Source organism: Ipomoea nil, unplaced genomic scaffold, assembly GCF_001879475.1.
Source record: "Ipomoea nil cultivar Tokyo-kokei standard unplaced genomic scaffold, Asagao_1.1 scaffold2833, whole genome shotgun sequence".
NCBI classification, from domain to species: domain Eukaryota; kingdom Viridiplantae; phylum Streptophyta; class Magnoliopsida; order Solanales; family Convolvulaceae; genus Ipomoea; species Ipomoea nil.
This window is the reverse complement of record NW_017619261.1, coordinates 401,503-427,077: the sequence shown is the minus strand read 5'-3', so window position 1 is coordinate 427,077 and position 25,575 is coordinate 401,503. Positions and strand designations below refer to the sequence as shown.

General features: G+C 36.2%; 1 protein-coding gene and 2 long non-coding RNA genes across 3 annotated transcripts in view; 1 reads left to right on the top strand and 2 right to left on the bottom strand.

Moving 5' to 3' along the window:
* Positions 1-14,467, bottom strand: part of LOC109159577 — a 20,139-nt gene extending 5,672 nt beyond the window's left edge. Inside the window, exons 1-2 of the long non-coding RNA XR_002050614.1 lie at positions 14,393-14,467; positions 14,071-14,075 (exon numbers count right to left, since the gene is read on the bottom strand). This is a non-coding gene — a long non-coding RNA (uncharacterized LOC109159577). The remainder of the gene's footprint in view (positions 1-14,070; positions 14,076-14,392) is intronic.
* LOC109159571 (pyruvate kinase, cytosolic isozyme) lies at positions 1,693-5,141 on the bottom strand. The gene is made up of 4 exons (XM_019307668.1): positions 4,958-5,141; positions 4,113-4,384; positions 3,185-3,646; positions 1,693-2,642 (listed from the first exon to the last, which is right to left on the bottom strand). Exons 2-4 carry the CDS (start codon positions 4,368-4,370, stop codon positions 1,830-1,832), a joined length of 1,533 nt encoding a protein of 510 aa, XP_019163213.1. The 5' UTR covers positions 4,371-4,384; positions 4,958-5,141; the 3' UTR covers positions 1,693-1,829.
* Positions 14,378-25,575, top strand: LOC109159575. The gene is made up of 3 exons (XR_002050612.1): positions 14,378-14,457; positions 24,647-24,651; positions 25,565-25,575. It is a non-coding gene; the product is annotated as an uncharacterized LOC109159575 (long non-coding RNA).

Genomic DNA, 25,575 nt, shown 5'->3' with positions numbered 1-25,575 from the left:
AATCCACTTGCGTGACACGACCAGCGCTGATTCCGAGGCGACCGTTGCAGTCGCAGAGGCCGGCAGTGGCCGACACATGGCGAGGGAAGGAATGACAGCTGGCCGGTCGGTTTGATGGCCGACGTTTGGGCTTCTTCATCCCGTCCCGTTTTTTCCCGGACGGTCAAAAAGGCCCGGGCTGGGGGGCTTTTGGTAGGGAATATCCCGACCGACATAAGCATTACCCCGACCAACTTGCCTTTGTTTTTCTCTCTTTGTTTTTGCAGGTAACAGCTCGGGCTTCATGTGAAGAACCCGGTCGGGGTCCGACCGGGAGTTGCCCGAGCAGTAGTGTCGACCACCGAGCGGTAGCCCTTTGGCGAGAGAGCTGACAAAGGACACGTGGCGGCTCTTTACGACGACAGACAGGGCACCCGGGAGGATGACACGTGGTGGCTACGTGGAGAACATGCCGAACGACCGGATTCTTGTCCCCGGCACAGCGGCTATAAATACCCACAGTAGCTACAGTGTAGAGGACTTTTGGACGATCGATAGGTTGTTACTAGAGAATCCCGACCGCAGTCAGTCGGCACTCAGAGCAACCAAGTAGATTGTACTTAGGGCCTTTACCGTGATCAATAAAGATTTTTACTTGCTTTAATTGGTCTCGGGTTTATTTTATATTGCTTACGTAGAATTAGCAGTATCAGTTATGTAGGCAGTTGACGTGATTATGTGTATTTGTTTATAAATTATGTGTATTTATTTATACAATTATGTGTATTTGTTTATACGATTATGTACATTTTTATACAATCATGTACATCTATTTTATACAATTATGTACATCCGAAACAGGAAATTTATGTGTATTATGTTAAGAGTTGATGTTTATTATGTTAAAAGTTTATGTATATTATGTATTATGTTAGATTATATGTATTATCTTTTAAAAAAAAAAAGTATGTGTATTTTGCTATACAATTTTGTACATTCATATATACAATTATGTGTATTCTAGTATAAAATTATGTATATTTTTGAACCTGAGATATTTTTTTTAAAAAAAAATTAACCGACAACACAGTGTAGCAAAATTTCAAAAATAAAAAATAAAAAATTGAAACAACTTTGTTTTCCATCAGGGCGCATAATGCAATGGGCGCTGGTGCAAGATATAAATTGCCCAGTGGCCATCATCACAACGCAAACAACATAGTTGCGATATGCGCCGATAAGCTTTTTCCTCTGCAGCTGGATTCCTCTTCTCTCTGCCAGCTTCGGCTCTTCTGCCCAACCTCAAATGTCTCCCAAACGGAAGTTCAGATATGCGCCAGTAAGCTTTCTCCAGTGAAACAAAATAAAAATAAAAAAATAAAAAATAAAAGTGCATCTATAATTTTAAATGTAGACAAAGAAAATTGCCGGAACGGGGCAATCTGTGATCGCTTTAAAAAAAAAAAAAATTATTTTAAATTATTTTTTCAAAAAAAATCAATTTTACCTACTAGTTTTAAAAATTATTGACTAAATTACAAACAAATAAAGAGTTTTAAATTGAACTTTTTTTTTTTTTAATTTAAAAATTAAATTAAATTTTAACCTATAATTGAAGGGCCTACTTGAGCCTTATCCCTCTTATTAAATTTGATTTTGGCATCTTTAGGTCTCAGATGCTTGAGCTTGATAATAATAACATGCCACCATTAATGGGAGAACAACAGCTCCTCTCTCAATGAGTAAAACTCTACAACAATGCATCAGAAAATCCTCAAGTCCCTTATTTCAAAAAAACAGATGATTATGCATAATAGCACACTCCATTATCTAACCTGAAAACACTGCAACTACTTCACAATGCAGATCTTAATAACAGATGCAGCACCGATCCGATGAAGTGCCACGACAGCATCCCCGGGCAGGCACAGCCCTTTCTGGACAGCTGACTTCAAGGCGGCTTGAAGAATGACCTCGGTTGATTCAGTATCAGTGGCTTTCGCAGACCCTTCGGCCAGGAGTGGAATCAGGCCTCTGTAGATCAAGCTGTGCCTGGCAGGGGTCTCGTCACTGATGCTCCAATCGAACGAGTCTGTTGTTAAAACGGGCACCACGACCGACAGGATTGGAACAGCCGGCCTGTATTTGGCAACCAGCTTGGCAGTAGTCCCACCACGGGTCAACACAACGATGAGCTTCGCTTGAGCCTTGTAAGCTGTGCGCACAGCCGAGGACGCAAGGGACTCCAATGGGCTCATTGGCAATGGGGTTGATCTTATCATCTCCTTGAATATAGCTCCATAGTCTAGTGAAGATTCTGCCTCGATGCAGATTCGAGCCATAATTTTCACCGCAAGCTCGGGATACGCCCCGGCAGCACTCTCGCCACTGAGCATCACACAGTCGGTGCCATCTAGGACAGCGTTAGCCACATCCGTTGCCTCGGCTCGGGTTGGCCGGGGGGACTTGATCATTGATTCAAGCATCTGAGTGGCAGTGACTACAGGCTTGCCAACAAGATTACACTTGTATATCATCATCTTTTGGGCCAAAAAGATCTTCTCAACCGGAATTTCCATTCCAAGATCACCTCGAGCAACCATGAATGAGTCCGTCTCACGAAGGATTTCATCAAAATTCACAACTCCCTCTTGATTCTCAACCTTCAAACAAAAAATATTTAGATAACTAATGCAAGCATTTGGTGAGTAGATATATGTCCTTTTGGTAAAATAGTTAGCTTGTCAGTCAATTTTACCACTATTAGCTGTTTGACTTGGTTAAAAAATCAATATAAATGTTTGGTTAATAAGTTTTTTGTAACTCCAAAATGTTAAAATTCAAAAAGTCGTTCAAAGCAACTTTTTCAATTAGGTTTTTGAGAAAAGAAATTATACCAAACAGCTATCAGCTAACAGCTAATTTACCAAACACATTTCTACAATCACCTAATGCTATCAACTAGTCATACCCTCTAACAGCTATCAGCTAACAGCCATTTACCAAACAAGACCATAGTTTGGAAATTCAACATAGGCTAGAGTTTGGTAATACTACTGCCTATCTATCACCCGGCCTGGCCCCAAACAAAATGAATAAAAAGAAACATGAAAACAGTGACTTGAAGTCAAACTAGGAAAATGTATATGAAATGAAAGAATGCAAAGTGAATATTAAAAATGGGACTGCATACTGCATAGCCTACCTTTGACATAAGTTGTATGCGCTTAGCATGTGGACCAAGAACCTTGCGAACATTAACGAGATCTGAACCCTTACGCACAAACGAAAGGGCAATCATGTCAATGTTGTTGGGAACGCCCCATTCTAGAATATCTTCCTTATCCTTCTCTGTTAGTGTTGGAAGGTCTACCACAACACCCGGAAGGTTTACATTCTTCCTTTCACCTAACATGGCAGTGTTCTCACAGCGGCATCTTACAGTTCCAGCAGCTGAATCACACGACAGAACAGTGAGTGTTATGGTGCCATCTGCACATAAGATGGTATTCCCAGGCTTCAGATCCACCGCTAATTTTTTATAGCTCATGCATATCATCTCTTCATCTCCTTTTATGGTATAGTCAGTGGTCACTGTGATTTCTTCGCCTTCCTTGAGTTGTATAGGTTTTCCATCCTTCAAGAAGCCAGTTCGGATCTCAGGCCCCTGCATAAGTAAGACTAATAGTTCAGTCTAGACTATAGGAAATAAAACAAGGCAAATTTTATGGTTAAATTAAGGAACAGTTGTTATACTTCACAAGTCGAGCTGCAAGCAACTTTTCAGTTAGCTTTTTGAGAAAAGAAATTCTACCAAACAGCTATTAGATAACAGCTAATTTACCAAACACCTTTCTACGTACAATCAACTAACTTTATCAACTAGTTATACCCTCTAATTAACCCAAATAATAGAACAAGAATGATAATAAAAGATGTCAAAGTGTTGATTTGATTGAAATATGATGTTAAAGTTCAAACCATAGGAGTCAATCACTCGGTTGAATGAAATATGATGTTACAGCATTGAACTTTGAAGAATAAAATGAAACAGGATTTCCACATGTAATTAATTCTGAGCAAACTACAAATGGCAGGCAGGGGAAATCAAAAGAAAAGCAGAAAAGTGAGACCTTGGTATCAAGCATGACAGCACAGAGGATCTGGGTGTTGTGCATAGCAATCTTAAGATTGTTTAAGGTTTCCTGGTGGTACTCATGGGTCCCATGAGAGAAGTTGAACCTAGCAACATTCATGCCAGCCCGAAGAAGCTTCTCGAGCATAGGAACGGACCGAGAAGCCGGTCCCAATGTGCAGACAATCTTTGTCTTAGGAACACAGCCATCACTTGGGACCTCCTTCAAGATTCCTTCGATGTCTATGTTTGACATTTCTCCAACAGAATCTGTTGAAAGCAAATCATCACAGCCTGCATTATTAACTCTTTCACCAAGAAAACCAAGCACCAGCCTTTCTATGATAAGAAAATCTAGATAGATAACCTATCAGATTCAGCTCAGCAAAACCATATTCTTTGCAGTGCTGTGATAAATCAAACAGAAAATCTAAAACTTTATAAGTAATCTGTTTAAGACTGTCCCCCTGAGGCCCTCATTAAATTACTGACATACAAACCCAAAAAAAAAAAAAAAATGAAATGGAAAATGTCTAAAATCAAAATTTTTTGCAGTTCTCAATCAAACACTCAATACCCATCAAGTTGTGTGGGTAGTTAGGTTCATCTGAGGCAGATCTAACAACACACAAGTGTACAAGGAAAAGTAAGCCAACAGCACCAAAAAAGCGCAATTCAAGAAACCCCAGAAAAGAAAAACAAATACATAAAGATTCTTAGGATTTGACAACCATGAACATCGGATTGAAAACTAGAAATGAATACAGGCAGCATAGAATTACACAGATAAACAAAGTATAGCACGATTAAATGAAAAGAGTTGTAGACAGCCATTGTGCTTACCCTTGAGTAGGGGAGAATCTTGAGTGAGAAAATGGAATAAACTGAGATCTGTATCCTTATTCTTCTCAGAAAAAGTAGCTCTCCGTAATAGTGTAATATAGTACTCCGTAGAAGAGTAGTTGAAATGTTTGGCTGAGTAGCTGTCTGGTGGGCGTTAAACAACGGGCTGCTTTTGACCCATGGAAGACCGGGATCTGATACCAAATTTAAAAGAGGAATATACTATATGTACTTTATACTCTATATTTTCATACACAAAATTTTGATATAGACACTTATATTTAGACCCACATAAAAAAAATAACTTATTAAAATCCACAACATGAAAGTGTAAAATTGAAGAAGTAAGCTAGATTTGGGAGTACATATAATAAAACTCTTTAAAAATTGTCCATTTGTAATACACTTTTTCACCTTTAAAAAATCAAATAAATCATTTAACTTATTTGTATAATTTATCTTTCATGTATATGATACAACCCTGAGGTTGTATGTGTTGTTCTTCTTCGAGTCAAGAGCCAAACTCTATGGCTGTGCTTCAAGTGACAGCCAAATTCTCAATGACTATACTTCGAGTGATAGTCGAACTCCCAAAATGTCTCCAGACATTCATAAATATATTTTTCATTGATATTCTCCTGCCAAATACACATGCAGTTATTTATACTGATAATAAAACTACCCACCACCCCTTTAACTATCCACTACCCCATTACTTGTATAACTACCTATTACATGCCTAAAATAGTGGTTATCCCAGTATACAATAATAATAATAATAATAATAATAATAATAATAATAATAATAATAATAATAATAATAATAATAATAACTCCAGCAACACCATGGGTGTATCATTTCCGACCCCATTAAAATCACCTTGTCCTAAGGTGATGGTAGGTACACAGTGGATTATTGTAATTTTTCATGGTGTAAATCAAAAGAGCCTCTCAACATTGCAGCTTGATCGATCCGCGGTGATCCTTAACCCACCCATACACCTATGGGTTAACGAGCCAGCCATATACAAAATCAAGGGCTGGTTTGGCTGCTTTCATATCAAGTTCGTTACTTTAATATGATACCCTCCATTGATGCACTATGGTTGTACTAATCTCTCCCTTCAGAGATTCATGGTACTTTTTCTTGTAGGGCAAAGGAGCAGGTGGCGCACAACAATAACGTAACATAAGGCTTTGTCGCTGACGAAGACACCGGTGTCGTACACGGCACTAGTGAAACGTAGGCCTCATTCATGGTAATCCAGTGCCTCATTGTCTCCAAATTCCTTGACGCTGCCATGCAAATCCATGAGTTTTTTTTTTTTTTTTTTTTTTTCATCAAGACTGGAAATAATTTGTCCAGGTTGATGTTCTCAACAAGAGCACCAATTGATACAACCCTGAGGTTGTATGGGTTGCTCTTCTTCGAGTCGAGAGTCAAACTCCATGACTGTGCTTCGAGTGACAGTCCAACTCCCAATGACTATACTTCGAGTGATAGTCGAACTCCCAAAATGTCTCCAGACATCCATAAATATATTCTTCATTCATATTCTCCAAATACACATATAGCTATATATATATATATATATAGCTATATATATATATATATATATATATATAGGATCATAGAAACTATCCACTACCCATGTATCCCACTACTTATAACTACCTATTATTCCACTATAAACTAAACCACCACCACCACCACTAATAATAATAATAATAATAATAATAATAATAATAATGTAACTCCTGTGGTTGTATCATTTTCTCACCCATCAAAATCACCTTGTCTCCAAGGTGATAATTAACAAAATGCCTCTTCCGAACAACAGCAAATAGGTCACCAACATTTGTTCGGTACTGCTGCTCCAATTTTTTTTTTTTTTTTATTAACTATGTGCTCTATGTCTTTCGTGGATACTTCAACAGTCAACTCCTTAGATGAGACAATATACTTGAACAATGGAGGCGGATGTAGAAGAGCATTAGTAGATAATGACTTCTGTAATACTTGACAAGGTGGCCTCAAAGATTATCGTATAATGCTTCGCCGGCTGCTTCATAACAACGACTAATTTGAAGGGATGTTTTTTTTTTTTTTTTTTTTTTTTTTTTTAACAAGCCTGGAATTCTGGAAATAAATTTTCCAGGTTGATACTCTCCATGAAAGCATCAATTGATACAACTCTGAGGTTGTATGTGTTGTTCTTCTTCGAGTCAAGAGCCAAACTCCATGGCTGTGCTTCGAGTGACAGCCAAGCTCTCAATGACTATACTTCGAGTGATAGTCTAACTCCCAAAATGTCTCCAGACATTCATAAATATATTCTTCATTGATATTCTCCAGCCAAATACACATGCAACTATTTATACTGATAATAAAACTACCCACCACCCCTTTAACTATCCACTACCCCATTACTTGTATAACTACCTATTACATGCCTAAAATAGTGGTTATCCCAGTATATAATAATAATAATAATAATAATAATAATAATAATAATAATAATAATAATAATAACAACTCCAGCAACACCATGAGTGTATCAGTACAATTTGTAAATTAATATACAAAAGTAAGATTTATTAAATATACATTCTCGAAAGTAACGACTGATTTCTCACGTCACAAAAAATATATACATATTCTTTAAATGACAAATGACACATTAGTCATTAATAGTAACAAATTATACCTTTTCTACTTGTTTTATATTATAATTAGGGATAAAGTACAAGTAAGCTTCTAAACTATTTGGAAAAAAACAATTAAGCCATTGAACTCATAACTTCCAAATAAGCTATTGAACTCGAAAAAAAATAGCAAATAAGCCATTGAACTTAGAAAAAAAAAAAAGAGCAATTAACATTTTTAACCGGTTAACTCTAGGTTTTATTGACTGGATTGCCAAATGTTTATTTTATTTACGTTTCTTTTATTATAATCCACATACATAGTAATATATTTTAAAGTAATTATAATCAAAATAGTTTTGTCTTCTCGAGATTTAATTGATTTATTTATTTATTATTATTTGTTCATTGAATCTTCTGTTTAAATAATAATAAATAAATAAATAAATTAGATCTAGACAAGACAAAACTATTTTGATTATAATTACTTTAAAATATATTACTATTGTTGGTGGATTATAATAAAAAAACGTAAATAAAATAAACATTTGGTAATCCAGTCAGCAAAAACCTGGAGTTAACCTATTAAAAATGTTAATTGCTCTTTTCTTCCGGCTTCAATGATTTATTTGGGGGTTATTTAAGTTCGGTGACTTAATTGCTATTTACTAAATAATTCAGTGACTTATTTGTACTTTATCCTTATAATTATTCATTGTTGAATTACACAAATTTGACAAATTCATTATCTATTTTACACGTTTACTTTTTATTTATTTCTTTAACGCATCGATTAATATTTTTTAAAAAATTTTTTTGTCTTGTTCCAATCAAAATTAAAATATATATACTATTAAAAGTTTAAATCAGACAAATTTTAATTAAAAAAATGTAAATTAAATAATTTATTTTAAACTTACAAATCAGTGGTCCACATCCCAGGGGTGGTCAAAGTTCTAACACCATTACCTTTCAATATTTTAAAATTCTCTAAAATTTATAATTATGAATATGAAACTTTATTTATTTTTGAACGGAAAGAGGGATTAACCCGGCTAGAAAGCTATTGGTTAAGGACGTTGCCTCTCCTCCTGCCCGGAGCGTCACGATTGCTTCCGGCACCAACCTTGTCCTCCCACACCACATCCTCGACGAACATGGGCATGTCATCCAAGATCCGAGTCCCTATATCATGGGAAAGGGCTGCCGCCACAAAACAGTCAGCGACTCTATTCTGCTTCCGTCCCACATGCATGAACTCCACTTCCTGAAAATTACGTTTCTCGCAAATACACAACTGCAGGACATTACACCCCGCTTCAGACTCAGTAACAATCTCAGAAAAACATTTGCTCCGATCCTGCGCCATGAAAAGCTAAGCTTCCTCACACCCTAGCTGGCCGACGGCCGCACCTTGAAACACCGCCTATCCTTCCGCTTCGTCAGCCCAGCATGCGCCAATGTTGTGAGTCAAACCTCTTATCCACTTCCCCATGTGGTGCCAAATTATTGAATACAATGTATATTATTTTTATATTGAATGTACATTATTTTTGTACTGAATGTACATTATTTTACCGTATACAAAATATGGTCCACACAATAATGATCGTCGTCACATACAGCCCACTTCTTTGCAACACCCGTCAACATTTAGCTTCAACCACCCCTCTGCCTGCTTTTTCCAACCAACGTCCTCCATTTTTATTTATGCGTAGTGATAATTATATTTAAGATTTTTTTAAGTTATAATTATTTTTTATATCTTGTGACGATTTCATGTCCAACCCGCGGAAAAGCGAAGTTAACTAGAACCATTTTGCTATACGAAAAATGTAGAATTATTTTTAAGTATAAGCAAAAATTGAACGGTTTTAGTAAGCCAAAAGTTAGAGGTGGTGACAGTTCAATTCAATTGGAAGGTCAAAATCAAACCATACACTATTTGAACTGAACCTAAACCTTAATCGGCTAATCGCATAAAAAAGTTACAGTTAAGTTTTGAACCTAATAACTATTGTTAAGATTAAGGTTTATATTTTGTGATTCGTGAACCGTCGATTCATGAACCGAAACCGTCACTTCATGAATCGCCAAGGAACCATATATTAACGGTTAAGGTTACGGTTCATGCTATTTATGAACCGTGAACCGAACCGCAACAACCGGCAAAAAGTTGAGTTGTGTGAACACATATTTTCCTTAAAACCTTATTTGTTACTGTTGAGATTAACAGGAACAAGAAAAACAAATAATGGCAAAAAGGATAAAGAAGACAAGATTTACGTGGTTCGGCAAAATGCCTACATCCACGGGAGTGAAACGATTCTCTTATTCATAGTGATGGTGATAGTGGTGACACACCCTTTAGGGATACAACCAATATATTTATAGGCATCCAATCCCTATACAATAGGTCTATCCGTTTCACTCCTACTCCTAGTATGAGACAAACACTTATTCCTAATCCATATATGAGACAAACTCAACAATCTCCACCTTGGCGAATATGTTCTTTAGGAGAAAAGATAACTCAACAAATCTCCACCTTGACGAATATGCTCTTTAGGAGAAAAAGACTTATCTCACCATCTCCACCTTCACATATATGCCCTTTAGGAGAAAAGACTTATCCACCTTCGCAAATATGTCCTTTAGGAGAAAAAGATAACTCAACAAATCTCCACCTTAGCAAATATGTCCCTTAGGAGAAAAGACTTATCTCAACATCTCCACCTTCACAATTATGCCCCTTAGGAGAAAAAACTTATCTCACATATACACATGGGTAGGAACAACCATGCTCATCCCAACTAGCCAACCACATGCATACGCAGCATCAAACGTTACCCAGTGCATGTACACGAACTGCTTCATCCCAAGCCATTCGCCCTCAGCCGTCGACTTATTATACCAGCCGCGACTCATGCTAACTGTCTCGTTTAGCTGACCTCCTGCATCCGGCTCATACTAGGTCCATGTCCCCTCCTGGTATCCACGCTGCCCCTAACACAACAGCGCCCCTGCAAAGTCACACTAAACCCGTGTGTCTTGCCCAATGCTCCACTAACCAGCAATTACCACTGGCCAGCAACACGCACAATGCAGCATCAAACGTTTCCCAGTGCATGTTCACGAACTTCTTCGTCGTCCCGAGAAGTCCTCCCATACCAGCCGTGACTTATGCCAAGCCCGACCCATGCTAGTGCCATACTGGCCCATACCACTATACCAGTGCCATACTGGCCCATACCGATACCAATATCGACCCATACCGATACCAGGTCCACGACCCCTCCTGGTATCCGCGCTGCCCAACACTACAGCGCCCCTCACCACTTTCTCATCTAGCATCTAGAAACATCCAACAAGTCCAAACAATGTTCAAACTTGTTGCTTGTAATTGCTAGAACATCACCTTCACTATAATCTGAGTCATCAGCATGCACCACGTTCGTCGCCCCTTGTTGTTTTTTCAACTTTGGACAATCTCTCTTTATGTGCCCAATCCCATAACACTTGTAGCACCGAATTTTCCTGCTATTTCTGGATTTAGACCTAGAGTTTTTCCTCCCAGAATTACCCTTCTCTTGTTTCCTTCCACGATCCTGACCCTCTTTAGCATACAAACTTTCACCAACAGACGATCCACTCTGCAAGCGCTTATTATGAGCCTGCAGGGCCGCAGAGATCTCGCTGTATTTAATCGTGCTTTTCCCGTATGTTAGAGTAGTCACCAGATGTTCAAAGGAAAAAGGTAATGAACATAGCAAGATCATCGCCTTGTCTTCATCTTCAATCTTGACATCAAGCCTGGCCAGATCTGAGATTATCTGGTTGAAGACATTAATATGATGCACCAAGTCTGAACCCTCCTCCATCTTAAGCCCATAAAGCCTTTGCTTTAGATACAGTTTGTTCGTTAGAGATTTTTCCATGAACTGAGTTTCCAATTTATCCCAAATTTCTTTTGGGGCTTCCAGGGCCATAACGTGATACACAATTCCATCGTCTAGGCATAACCGAATGGTTCCTGCCGCACGCTCCTTCAAATCTTCCCAATCTTCCTCTTCCAGATTAGCTGGCTTATCCGCCTTCAAAGTTTTCAGAAGACCCTGTTGTGCCAACAAATCCTTTACCCTACATTGCCATAACCCAAAATTCCCTGTACCATCAAATTTTGATACCTCGAATTTTGTGCTTGAACTGGTCATCTCAACAGTGCTCTGATACCAATTTGTTGAGATTAACAAGAACAAGAAACAATAATAATGGCAAAAAGGGTAAAGTAGACAAGATTTACGTGGTTCGGCAAAATGCCTACATCCACGGGAGTGAAACGATTCTCTTATTCATAGTGATGGTGATAGTGGTGACACACCCTTTAGGGATACAACCAATATATTTATAGGCATCCAATCCCTATACAATAGGTCTATCCGTTTCACTCCTACTCCTAGTATGAGACAAACACTTATTCCAAATCCATATATGAGACAAACTCAACAGTTACAATTGAAGCACGTGCTCCATTTCAACTAAAGGCCTAAGCTGATAGTTGGATTGCACATTAATGGTTATATGCTCAACACGCCCCCTCACGTGTGCGGTGGGTTCCAAACAACACGTGGACGCTTTGATACCAAATTGAAGCATGTGCTCCATCTCAACTAAAAGCCTAAGCTGATAGTTGGATTGTACATTAGTGGTTATATGCTCAACAGTTACATCTCAGAGGTACTATAAACATTGTAACCTAGTTTTTTCAAGATAAAACGGACTTTACGACATAATAGTTGACCACTCCAACTATTATGTCATCAACAAACTAACTAGATTAGAACACTAGATTTAGGAGAGAGTGAGCAAAATTTTAGAGGATAGAGTGACTTTGTTTAAGAAGAAAACAATAATTTCTTGTGTGTATCAAAACATCCACTACTACAAATAACACTTTTAAGATCGATTATTTTGGAACATAGGAGGTTGATTTTTTTCCAACGTCGTTTTGACCGACCGACGTAATAAATAAATGCTGCAACATTGGTTATAAAAAAATCGACGTCGTATATATATATATATATATATATATATATATATATATATATATATATATATATATATATATATATATATATATATTATAAGGAAGGGGGATACCCTACATATACACGCTACTTGCCTCAATTGAGGTTCAAACCTTTCACCTCCACTTAGGGGAACAATTCGATACCAATGGACCACAAGCCACTGATTATTTAAAATAACCGACGAGGTATCCTATTAAAAAAAATTAAAAAAAATATACGACGTTGGTTCCATTATAGAACCAACGTATTTTTATTTTTATTTTTACAAAAAACATACCACGTCGATTTTCTTTAACAACCGACGTGGTATGTTATTTTAAAATTATTATTTTTTAATTTGAAAACCTTACCACGTTAGTTATTTCTTAATAATTGACGTGGTATGTTGTTAAAAAATTATAATTGATACGACGTCGGTTTTATCTTAAATTGACGTATTTATTTTTAAATTTTAAAAATAAAATAGAAATCGACATATATATATATATATATATATATATATATATATATATATATATATATATATATAACGGATTAGGATAAAAGGTTTTCTTAGGTGAAAAATAGGATTTAATCTCATCTATTGATTCAGTCCAAATCAAGAGTCAGAATGAAGCTATTTAAAAAAATGTGGTGGGGTTATGGTAATTTTGCGTAAGTAAGTTAATTTTTTTTTTTCTTTCGGAACATTTTTTTCCTTCTTGAAGAGCACATTGTTGTACCCTTTAGAGGACAATGTTGTGCTTTGCAGATCACACTAATGTGCCTTTCAGAGCACATTAATTTTCTTCCAGTGGACCTTGTTGAGCCTTCCAGAGCACATTATTGTGCCTTCGAAGTGCATATTGTTTTGCCTTAGAGTACACATTGTTGAGCCTTCTAGAGCACATTGTTAAGTCTTCTAGAGCACATTGTTGTGCCTTCCAGAGCATATTATTTTGCCTTTCGGAGCACATTGTTGTGCCTTCGAAGTGCATATTATTTTAGCTTAGAGTACACATTGTTGAGCCTTTCAAAGCACATTGTTGAGCCTTTCAAAGCACATTGTCGAGCCTACCAAAGCACATTGTTGTGCCTTCGAAGTGCATATTGTTTTGCCTTGTACTACATATTGTTGAGCCTTCCAGATGTGGCAAACTATTTTTTTTTTTTTAAAGATAAGTTAATCTTGATCACTAAGCTAATTGCTGATTTGGGTTGAATCTTGTTTGCTCATTTTTTTTTATTTATCGTCGTTTATGATTTGTGTTGAATATCCTATATTAAATTTAGTCTTTTCAATAATTGTTTCACATTTTTGTACCTTTCAGTGCATATTTTTGTCTTTCAGTGCACATTGTTGAAGATCATAGGTGGCGAATTTTTTTTAAGGAGCACTTAATCTAAGGCTGAGATTTATCTGCATGTTTCACTTGTGGTCTTCTCGCACCAGAACCACTATGTGTGTGTGTATGTGTGTGTGTGTTTTCAAAAAAAAATCAAAACAGATATAGAATTCACATCAACATTCAAGACCTGTGCAATTTTAGATTCATAATCGCACAATTGATCAAGCTATTAAATCTCAGAATTCAAACTAATAAATCTCACAATTAACCAAACTAATAAATTCCACAATTGATAGTAATTAATAATAACAATTTAAAACTAAAATTATCAACATCAATTATTTTATATACTAAAGAAGTATTGTATTAACCCATTTATCAATAAGATACTTGAACCATGTGTCTCTCACTTCATCAATCTCTTATTGATTGTAGCGTAATCTTCCCAACATCTCCCAGCTCTACAAAGTTGAAAAGAAATAAATAATTAATAAGCTAATATTTTCAAAATTTGAAGGAGAAAAAATATTTTATTAAATTACTTGCCTTATCCATTTCTTTCAACAAATTCACAGAAATAATTTCTAACATGAATTTCATTACATAATATCTGCATTCGGTAGTTCCAACTTGTTTGGCACACTACATTTGAATTATAATACAATTAAGAATTTTAATATAGTTAATTCTATTTTGTTGTCTTAGATTTATTGGTGTCAGTCCACTTTTAGTCCTTTTTTTAGAATTTCTCTATTTGGTCCTAGTATTATTGTAGCATCACCATTTTTTGTCCTCCATAAACAAAATTGCTTAAATTTTGTAAAATACAAGAACATTTAAGACCCATTTACTAACAGAAAACTATTTTTTGTTTTCTGTTTTCTAATTTTTCAGTTTTCATTCTCTGTTTTTCATTCTCTATTTTTTGTTTAGAAAACTTGTTTACTAACACTTATTTTTTCAATTTTTTTTTTTAGATTAACGTTATAAAATTAACATAAGTTTAATTTCGAATGAATTTTAGATCTTATATTTAAAATATTTTTTACATATCTTTGGTTTAAATGGAATGAATTTAATTGTTTTTACTTTTAAGTCTAAACTAATATATGTAAGATTTTTATATTTGATATCCGAACAAAATTTATATCTGTATATAACATAAAAATTAAAAAATATATCTGAACCAATAATCTAGTAAGTTCACCTAAAATTTAGGTTGGATAATATTAATATTTTTTGAGTTGATCTTTAAAATATTTTTTGGATATATTCGTTTGAATGTCATGTGTATGAATATATATATTATTTTTACTTTGAATTTTAATATATGTGAGATTTCAATATCCGAGATCCGGACCAAACTTGTATTTACGATATAGGGAAAGTAGTACTTTTCCTCCTGAGTTATATACTTATAGCACTTTTCCCTCCTGAATTATTCAAGTGGCTATTTTTCCCCCTAAACTATTCAAGTGGCTATTTTTCCATCTGAAATATTAAATGGACATATTTACCCTTAAAATAAATATTTCATTTATTTTTCTTCTCCAACAAATTAATTATGACCACAATTTGCTTCAAACCAAACAAACACTATAGCAACCAAACTGAAATATTCAAATTACAATTTAGAATCAAAACCCGATATTTAGAATTTATTAAAACTGAGAACCAGAATGGCCGGTTCATGTTCCGAACTGAAAAAAAATTACATTTATTGTTGAATTTAGAATATTTTAAAATAAAAAATAAAACTTTAAAATAAAGACGGTTCAAAATCGCGAATCGGATCCGGAACCACCGGTTCACAGTTCAGAATCCAGTTTTTTCGATTCATAATTTTAATAAATTGAAATTCAAATATTGGGTTCTGGATCTGAACCATAACTGAATTTTTAATTCGATTGCTATAGTGTTCGATTCAGTTAGAACCAAACCGTGGTCATCCCTACGTATACGCAATAATTTGTTAGAGAAAAAATAAATAAAATGTTGACTTTAAGAGTAGAAATGCCAATTTAATATATCGGGGGGGGGGGGGGGATCCGCTACTTTTAGAATAATTGAGGGGGCTAATGTGCTTACTTGAATAATTCAGGGGAAAAAATGCTATAAGTATACAACATAAGGGGGGGGGGGGGGGGGGGGGGGGGGAGTGTCATTTTCCCAACGATATAACATAACTAAAAATATCTGAACTAATAATCTATTGAGTTCAATCAAAATCTAAAACATTGTATAGAATAATGTCTAACTTTAAAATGTAAGCAAATAAGTTATGCTTAAATGAGTAAAATAAGTAGAAAAGATAGAAGATAGTGATAAGTAAAAAAAGATGATAATGAATGTAATCATTGTAATGTGGTTATAGTGACATATAACCAAATAGATGATAAATGATTCTGTTTTCCATTTAGAAAACAGTTTTTAAGAGTGTTCCAGTTCTCTAGAAAACAGGAAAATTATTTTTAGTTTTCAAAATAGAAAATTGTGCTAGTAAACATGTTTTCTATTTTTTATTCTCCAATTCTCTAGTTTTCCAAAAAAAAGTGAAAAATTTGAGAAAATTTTCTATTAGTAAACGGGCCCATAAGTTTTCATTTCCATTATATCTTTAATGTCCTCATGTAGTCCGCCTTCAATGGAATCAAACCAATAGATTTCATATAATTGAGGACAAATCACCATCAACATCCAATGCCCACTACATATAAGTAATTTATATTAGGTTTAAATGAATATAATATATAATTGATGTGACATCCCGTAAAAAATTATTTCGAAAATCATTTTACATTATTATTTTCTAGAACAAATTCTATTTTATACGAAGCCCAATTTTTTAATTAAGAACACTTTCTAGAATATTTTAATAACAAGAGCCCAATTTCTTAAACTAGCCAATATATGTATATATATTCTAAGAGATCAATCGTTATATCCTACACTATGGCGCACATAGCACTGTGCGCCGCGCGCCTCCTAAAACGACGTCGTTTTAGGGTAGTGTTGGGAGGCGCGGTAGGAAGTTGCTGAGATTATGTGTATTTGTTCACAACGTTATGTGTATTGGTTCATATAGTTATGTGTATTTTTTATACAATTATGTACATTCTTTTTATACAATTATGTACATCCGAATCAGAAAATTTGTGTGTATTATGTTAAGAGTTGATGTGTATTATGTTAAAAGTTTATGTTTATTATGTATTATGTTAGATTATGTGTATTATCTTTTAAAAAGAGTATGTATATTTTGTTATATAATTATATACATTCATATATACATTATGTGTATTCTAGTATAACATTATGTACATTCTTGAACATCGGGTTTTTTTTTAAAGAAAAAACTACTACCATTCACTGGGGCGGGAAATTTCAAAAAAAAAATAATAATTAAAACGACGTCGTTTTGCATCTGGACGCATAGTGCAACGCGCGCCGTGGTGTAGGATATAAATTGCCCTAAGAGATTTAATTCCTAGTATATTGTGGGCTTCCACTTGTCTATATGGATATTTATTTAAGATATGATTCTCTAGCCCAACTCTCTTATTGCATGATTGGTTCGTAGAATAGGCTTGGAATGGAGTAGCATTCCCGGGAATAGACCTATTCCTTTGTTTGGTAATGCTTTTTATTCCCAGGAAAAATGTTCATGGGAATGAGCTAATACCCTTGGAAGGGGAATAGCTATTACTAGCCCCCCCCCCCCCCCCCCCCTCCCCCCTCCCTCCCTTGGTATTAACCTATTCCTGAGTTCTCAGGAATAGGCTAATTTTCTTATTTACTACTTTACCCTTAATTAAATTTAAATATACTACTTTACCCTTAATTAAACTTAAAATATGTTTATATTACAACATCTCAATCAATATTGTTTCTGTGGTTAATGTATATAATAAAACTCACATTAATACTGAATATTCAGCAGTGCATCAAGAAATTTGTAGCAATCGGTTCATACAACATCATTTTTCAAAAGATTATGAATTATCATACATTAAATTGATCAACAATAATAAAGAATACTCATAAATTGTTAAATCGGTGCAAGTCTTCACTTTTCTGCAGCCATGACTTCTCTTGTAATCCCATTTCATTACTCGTGGCCAGAAGATGGTGATAACAATATTGTTTTGCATGAAAGCATACAACAAAATATAAAATTATCAAAAACATCCCTCTCATGAATGTTTCAGGGAACAGAAAACTCCGTGAACCACTTTTTTTTTTTTTAATGCCAGAAATTGCAATACCATAGCAACATACTTAACCATGTGCTCAAATCTTGCTCTTCAATATTCTATCACTTCTCATTGTTCAAAATCATTGTTAACAAAGATCACATGTGTAACACCCCACTTTTTCTAACTCTTAATTACAATTCTAAACCACCATTAACATAAAGTAAGTAGCGAATAAACAACTTAATAAGATAACTAGTGGGAATGTCACCGCCACAACCACCACTCCGTGGTGATTGCACAGGCTAAGGGTAGAACTAGAAACAAAGATTTAATAACTAACATCCATAATAATAACTGAAAGTCATAAGGGGGAAAAAGGACACCCCGAAGTCTACATCATAAAACGTCATCCACAACATAAATCTAAAATCCGGAAAGTAAAGTCATAATCAAAACATAAAGAGTTTAGACTTCTATAACTACTAAACTAGTCTAACTCGTTCACTTCTCAACATTGGGCCCACCTGAAAGGGGTTTTACAAACAACACATAGACAAATAGGAAAACACCCGTTAGCACGAAGCTAAGTATAACCACACTCAACCCTGTAAAGTACTATAGAATATACTTTGGAAAACCTTTGATAACATTTATAAATAACAATCTCATCTCATAGGCAACTATAGTCACATCACATACTTTCTATATGCTTGCAACCTATAATATCAACAGGCATGCTTCAATACAAATGACTCAACAACACGTAAACATCACAACAAACTTATCAAGGCAACTCATGCTTACAAGTAATTTCATACTAATAAACCATACAAAAGTTATCTTCATGCTTTCAAGTTCTCATCATGTAAACTGGATATACAATACTTCAAAATGCAACTAAACCATCATACTCATAAACGAACTCGACTAGTCATTCTCATTATGCAATTCATGCAATAATATACTCACATGCAATCTCGTGCAATACTATACTTATATGCAATCTCGTGTCATACTATACTTTAATGCAATCTCGTGCATACTATACTCAAATGCAATCTCGTGCAATACTATACTCAAATGCAATCTCGTGCAATACTATACTCAAATGCAATCTCGTGCAATACTATAAATATATTAATACACTCGTTGTAAAATAGAATACCTTCCGTGGAGGTCTCATTGAGTCATAAATGACTTGCTTTCTTTCTTTCTTTTCTTAGAGTCGCAATGACTCACTTCTTTCTTTCTTAGAGTCGCATTGACTCACTCTTTCTCTTTAAATGGACGAGGTAGGAACTTCACCATAGTGTGTATGAACCTATCCGGGCACGACGTCTAGCCGACCTAATACTCTGCTCGTCCACCGAACCACTCTCTTGGTTCTATGCTCAAACTCTGTGGAATCAGGTATTGAACTATTAGCGTGCACACCCCCTGACCAGGATTCCAAGCCTGGCGGGCAGTTTCCAACTTCGTAACATGGGAATACACCGCATTACATATACTGGGACCGCAATGTCCATAAAATCATCCGAGAGGACATAGTCCAAATGGGGTCCTCCAAAACGCCGAGTTTAATGCTCTCCTTCAGAACCAGACTTGGCGCCTAGTTCCTTACACTCCGGGTATGAATGTTGTGGGGTGTAAGTGGGTGTTTCGGGTCAAGAGGAACGACGATGGGTCTGTTGAACGGCATAAAGCCCGGTTAGTAGCGAAAGGCTTTAATCAGGTTGCGGGCAATGACTTTTTTGAGACCTTCAGTCCGGTTGTTAAGCCCACCACGATCCGTCTTCTGCTTTCCTTAGCTCATTCACATGGTTGGTCTATTCGGCAACTGGACATTCACAATGCATTCCTCAATGGTACCCTAGCTGAGACAGTGTATATGTGTCAGCCGCCCGGATACGAGGACAAGTTAGTGCCCGATCACATTTGTTTCCTCCAGCACTCATTGTATGGGCTCAAGTACGCCTCACGTGCATGGTTTACTCGGTTGCACAATTTCCTTATTTTGGTTGGTTTTGTTCCATCCAAGACTGATGTCTCCTTGTTTATTTATTCTGACAATGGTGTGCAGCTTTACTTTCTAGTTTATGTAGATGACATCCTTGTCATGGGCTCAGATTCGCACCGTGTTTCAAGACTGGTGCCCTGACTTGCAAATGAGTTTAAGATTCGTGACATGGGGGCTCCGTATTTCTTTCTTGGCATTGAGACTGTGCCGCTCTCTGATGGTATCCTTCTCTCTCAGCGGCGCTACATTCAGGACATTCTCAAGCGTGCAGGGATGGTCGACTGCAAGCCGGTCTCCACTTTGGTCTCGGTTGTTCGGACTGATGGTGTTGATGTTACTCCCTTTGCTGATCCTACGCACTACTGCAGTCTGGCCAGTGCGCTGCAGTATTTGACAATGACTCGCCCGGATTTGTCTTATGCGGTCAATCGGCTGTGTCAGCATATGCAGGCCCCCACCACTGCTGACTGGAGTATGATGAAACAGGTCTTGAGGTATGTGAAAGGCACCCTTGGTATGGGCCTATGTGTTCGCAAGTCTCTGTCTACCTCACTCCATGTGTTCTCTTATTCGGATTGAGCTGGCAATCCGGATGACAGGAAGTCCACGAGTGGTTTTGCAGTCTATTTGGGTACCGATCTGATTGCGTAGTCGTGTCGGAAACAGCGCACGGTGGCGCGTTCTTCTACTGAGGCGGAATACAAAGCCTTGGCTGATGTGGCGGCTGAGGTAACATGGCTCGTTTCCTTGCTTAAGGAGATTGGGTTTCCCCCGGCTTCTGCGCCTAGTTTGTGGTGTGACAACTTGGGTGCGACGTATCTCTGTGCCAACCTGGTCTTTCATGCACGAACGAAGCATGTGGAGATTGATTACTACTTCGTTCGGGACAAGGTCGCCAAGAAGGAGATTCAGATTCATTTTATTTCCACGAAGGATCAGCTAGCTAACATTTTCACCAAGCCTCTTGCGTCTACTCGGTTCTCCTATCTCCGTGGCAAGCTCAATGTTGCGGCTGCTCCACCTTGAGCTTGAGGGGGAGTGTTAGGACTCTTAGGGTCCGTTTGGAAAGCAGGAAAATGACTTTTGGAAAATGACTTCTGGAAAATGAGTCATTTTCCAAAAGTCATTTTCCTTTCCGGTGTTTGGCTGCAAAATGGAAAACTGTCTTTTGGTGTTTGGCTCATTTTCTGAAAATGATGTAGAATTGTATAATTAAACATTTTAAATAATTAATTATTTTATTTAAAATATATAACATTTACAATAATATTATAAATAATAATATGTATTAATAAAATCAAATAATATTATTTAATAATTTTTTTAAAAAAAAAAAACAACAACAACAAAACAAAAAAAAAAACGGCGGAAACCAGAGAGTACAACTCTCTGGTTTCCGCCGTTCTCTCTGGCTTTCGGCCTGAAAGGCGGAAGCCAGAGAGAAGCTCTCTGGTTTCCGCGGTCGAAAGCCAGGGAGAAGCTCTCTGGTTTCCGGCGGAAACCAGAGAAGAGCTCTCTGGTTTACAGCGGAGCTTTTCTCTGGTTTTCGGCCAGAAACCAGTGAAGGTATGGTGTTGTTGAAGGAGGAATCTGGCGTTTGTGTGTGTGTTTAGAAGATGGAAAATGACTTCCCCCAAAAAAAGGGAAGTCATTTTTCGGAAAATAGGTGTGATTTTCCATTGACCATAAGTTATTTTCCATTGACGTTCATTTTCCTTGCCTAGCCAAACACTAGAAACCCGGAAAATGATTTCCAGAAATCGTTTTCCGGGTTTCCAAACACACCCTTATATTTGTGGTCTATTAGGATTTTCTATCTGTCTCTCTATATCCTTATTGTAGAGACTATTATTCAGTTATGTTAATGAATCCAATCCTCATCACCTTCACTTGATTTACATTTTGATATGAACCAAGTCTAAAATAATGTAAATAGGCTTGACTTGGATTTAGTTCTTCTTCTTTGAACCAATTATTATTGTGTGGATCATTATCTACTATAAAATAATGTACATTCAGTACAAAAATAATGTACATTTGGTATATTAAAAATGTACTTTTTTGTTATGGTAACATTTTGTGGATCATGGTCCACACAATAATTTGCCTCTTTGAACATAACCAATGAAGAGTTGCCTTAATTGTTTGGACTTGGACCTTATGATTGGCCCAATTGGTACTTTTAATGGATCTTCATTATGTTGGGCCGCATCACATTTAGTTCCACCCCATGAACATTTCCACCATTATAAGTTGTCCCAAATGTCACTGTACAACTAATGGATCTTCCAAATACAATTGGCATCGTGCTCCTAACTACATGATTTCTTAATTAATAATCATAGAGAAAAGGGTCAAATAGGCCCTTAAACATTTCGCTAAAGGTCAATTAACCCCACAAACTTTTGAAAAGGTCAATTGAACACATGAAGACACAATTTTGAGTCACTTGACCCCATTAACCGGTAACTCCACAGGTAATAGCAGGTAATTGACTATGTGGCGCCACGTAAGCTTTATTTTATGTTATTTCGATTCGCCACATCAGCATAAATTAACAAAATAAAATTAAAAGATGATTTATATGACTGAGTACGGTGCTTAGGCTACAGCCCTAATCTCACGTCGAAATCGTCTCTTCATCTTTCTTCACTTCTTCTTCGAAATCTTCTCTTCTTCTTTCTTCGAAATCTTCTGTTTTGTCTTTCTTCTATGCCATCTGACCCAACTTTACATTTCACCATTGGAGATGACATTATCAGGTTGGAGTGGTTCACCATTTTCGTTTCCCTCAAAGGCAAGATCAAATCTACAGTATGAACCACCATTGTATTGCCGTTGTGGGTTGAAATCACCACTATGTATATCACGAGAGAATGGGCAACAATTTTTTGGGTGTCAAAGGTGGAAGGTACATGTATTGCATTTAAGGTTTAAAAATGTTATTGATAAGTGTCTAATATGTATTGCATTTAAGGTATAAAAATGTTATGAATTTTTTGTTTAATTTTGTACTTGTCCAGGAAGGGGGATGTGGATTTTTAATCTGGAAAAATGCTCTATGGAAAGATGATGAGGTTGACTCTGATTGGAATAAGAATGTTGGAATAGAGTTGAAAAAGATTGAAGTCTGAAATTATGGAAGAAATCCGACAATTGCGAAGTGATGTTGAGAAAGATTTTGAAGCTGAAGTTGAAAGAAAAAAAAAAGACAAAAGAAACATAATAATTGATTTTATTATTGTGTTAGGAATAGCTACGTTTGTAAGTTTGCAACAAAGGTTAAATCCTTATGGTTCTATGATGCCTTTGCTATAGTTAGTAATATATTAATTTGGTTTATTTGTGTTGCCATATGGATGTACGTTACTAGTTACTTCAATGAAGTTTGTATTATTTTTTGTTGTCAAATTGATGTTGTAGTTTAAACTTGTTTTAGTTGAGTATTTAATAAAGAATGTACAAAAAGTGACCAAAAGTGTTCTTCAAAACAGATACAATCCAGCAAAAGAGATACAATTTGTGGTTTGTGTGAATGTGTATATACCACACGGACATATAGCTTCCCTGCGTAACAGAAAGAAAGTGGATGCTCCAATTTGGAGCATTTTTACTGGAATTATACAAAGATGAAATGTTTATTAGTTCTGACCACACCCCCTTCTGCCCAATGGAGTTTGATAAGACATTATTGCCAAAAGCTTAACACCATAAAGAAATACAAGCTGCCAAAAGATAACTACATTATAATCTACCACTGCATTTACATTTTAGTTTCAATGTATCTTACTCATTGTCAAGACCTTACTACCGAATGCTTAACACCAAACATAGATACAAGTTGGCAAGATATACAATCCAACAAAAAGAGATACAACCAAGGTGTTACTAAAAGTTCATACAACAGCATCTACCAAAAATAAAGTAAGTTTGTAAGGTCAGTTCATTGAGGCTTGAGAAGCTTGATTGCTTGAGTTTGATCCAGGGTGAATGACTTGCTCCTGTGATTGACCAAGCTACAACAAAGGAAAAAGAGTATAAACAATTAATATAATAACAATTACAACTATAACATGACAGTAGTTGGAGTACTTACATTCGTATTAGGACATTTTGGTTTATAATGGCCCGAGTTCTTACAAAGAGAACATCGCATCTCTTTTCCCTTCTTTGAGACTCTTTTCTTTGCAGAGGTAGAGGTAGTCTTATCGGTAGTTGATGTATTTTTCTTAGGACGTGATGGACCTTCACTTGCCTCACATGTTCTATTTCTCTTTGGTCTTCCCGTCATTTTTTTAGGAATTGGAGCAAGTATCTCCTCAATTTGTGTCCTTGGCCAGAATAGCTCTCCATTCATTGGTTGAAGTGCATGGGTGTATGTCCTTAGATATGCCTCTTTTGAATAGCATGAGTCAATGTACTCATGAGGTTCCCTTCCAATGTCAAAGATGGCGCATATTGCATGTGGGCATGGTATACCAGAAAGATCCCATGCGCTGCATGAGCAATTTCTAGCTGCAAGTTTGACCTTGAATTGTTGTCTCCCTTTCTTAATTTCATAACCATCATCTCCATTGAAATCAACCTAGCGCATATATTCAACAAAAATTAAATTCAGCATTATATTAAGCACATATTCATCTGCTCAAGTGAAAGTTAACTTACCTTCCACCCCATACTTTCATGTATATTTGTATCCAACTTCTTCATGATCAATGGTCCATAATTTCCAGTCCAGCTTTCCACCGATTTAATTTTTTTTGAAATCCTCCGCATCACCCCTACTCTTATATCTTCCAACATAGGGATAACAGGCTTGACTCTTGCTTTGACTAAGGTGCTATTAAAAGCCTCACTGAGATTGTTATCCACAGCATCACACTTGACAGTTGTTCTAAAGAAGGCCTTGCACCAAAATCTTGGAGGGTACCTTCAAAACACATATTATAATTTAGATTGTGCATATTTAAAACACATCAGATTCTGGGCATATAAAACAGATGTTATAAATCAGTTTCTGCACATCTAAAACACAAGTTATAAATCAGTTTCTGCACATCTAAAACACAAGTTATAAATCAGATTCTACACCTCTAAAGCACACTTCAAAGTCAGTTTCTGCACATCTAAAACACAAGTTATAAATCACCTTTCTAAGTCAATTTTTGCTGTAGGGTCTATCTTTCCTAAACATTTCATTTGTTCTTGGAATTTAGGTTCATTGGTAGCCTTTGCACACATCCAAAAGTGTTTTTTCAACACTTTGTCTCTATGCAGCTTACTCCAATTGGCGTGCACGTGTCTTGCACAATTACGGTGCTCAGCGTCAGGAAACAACTCT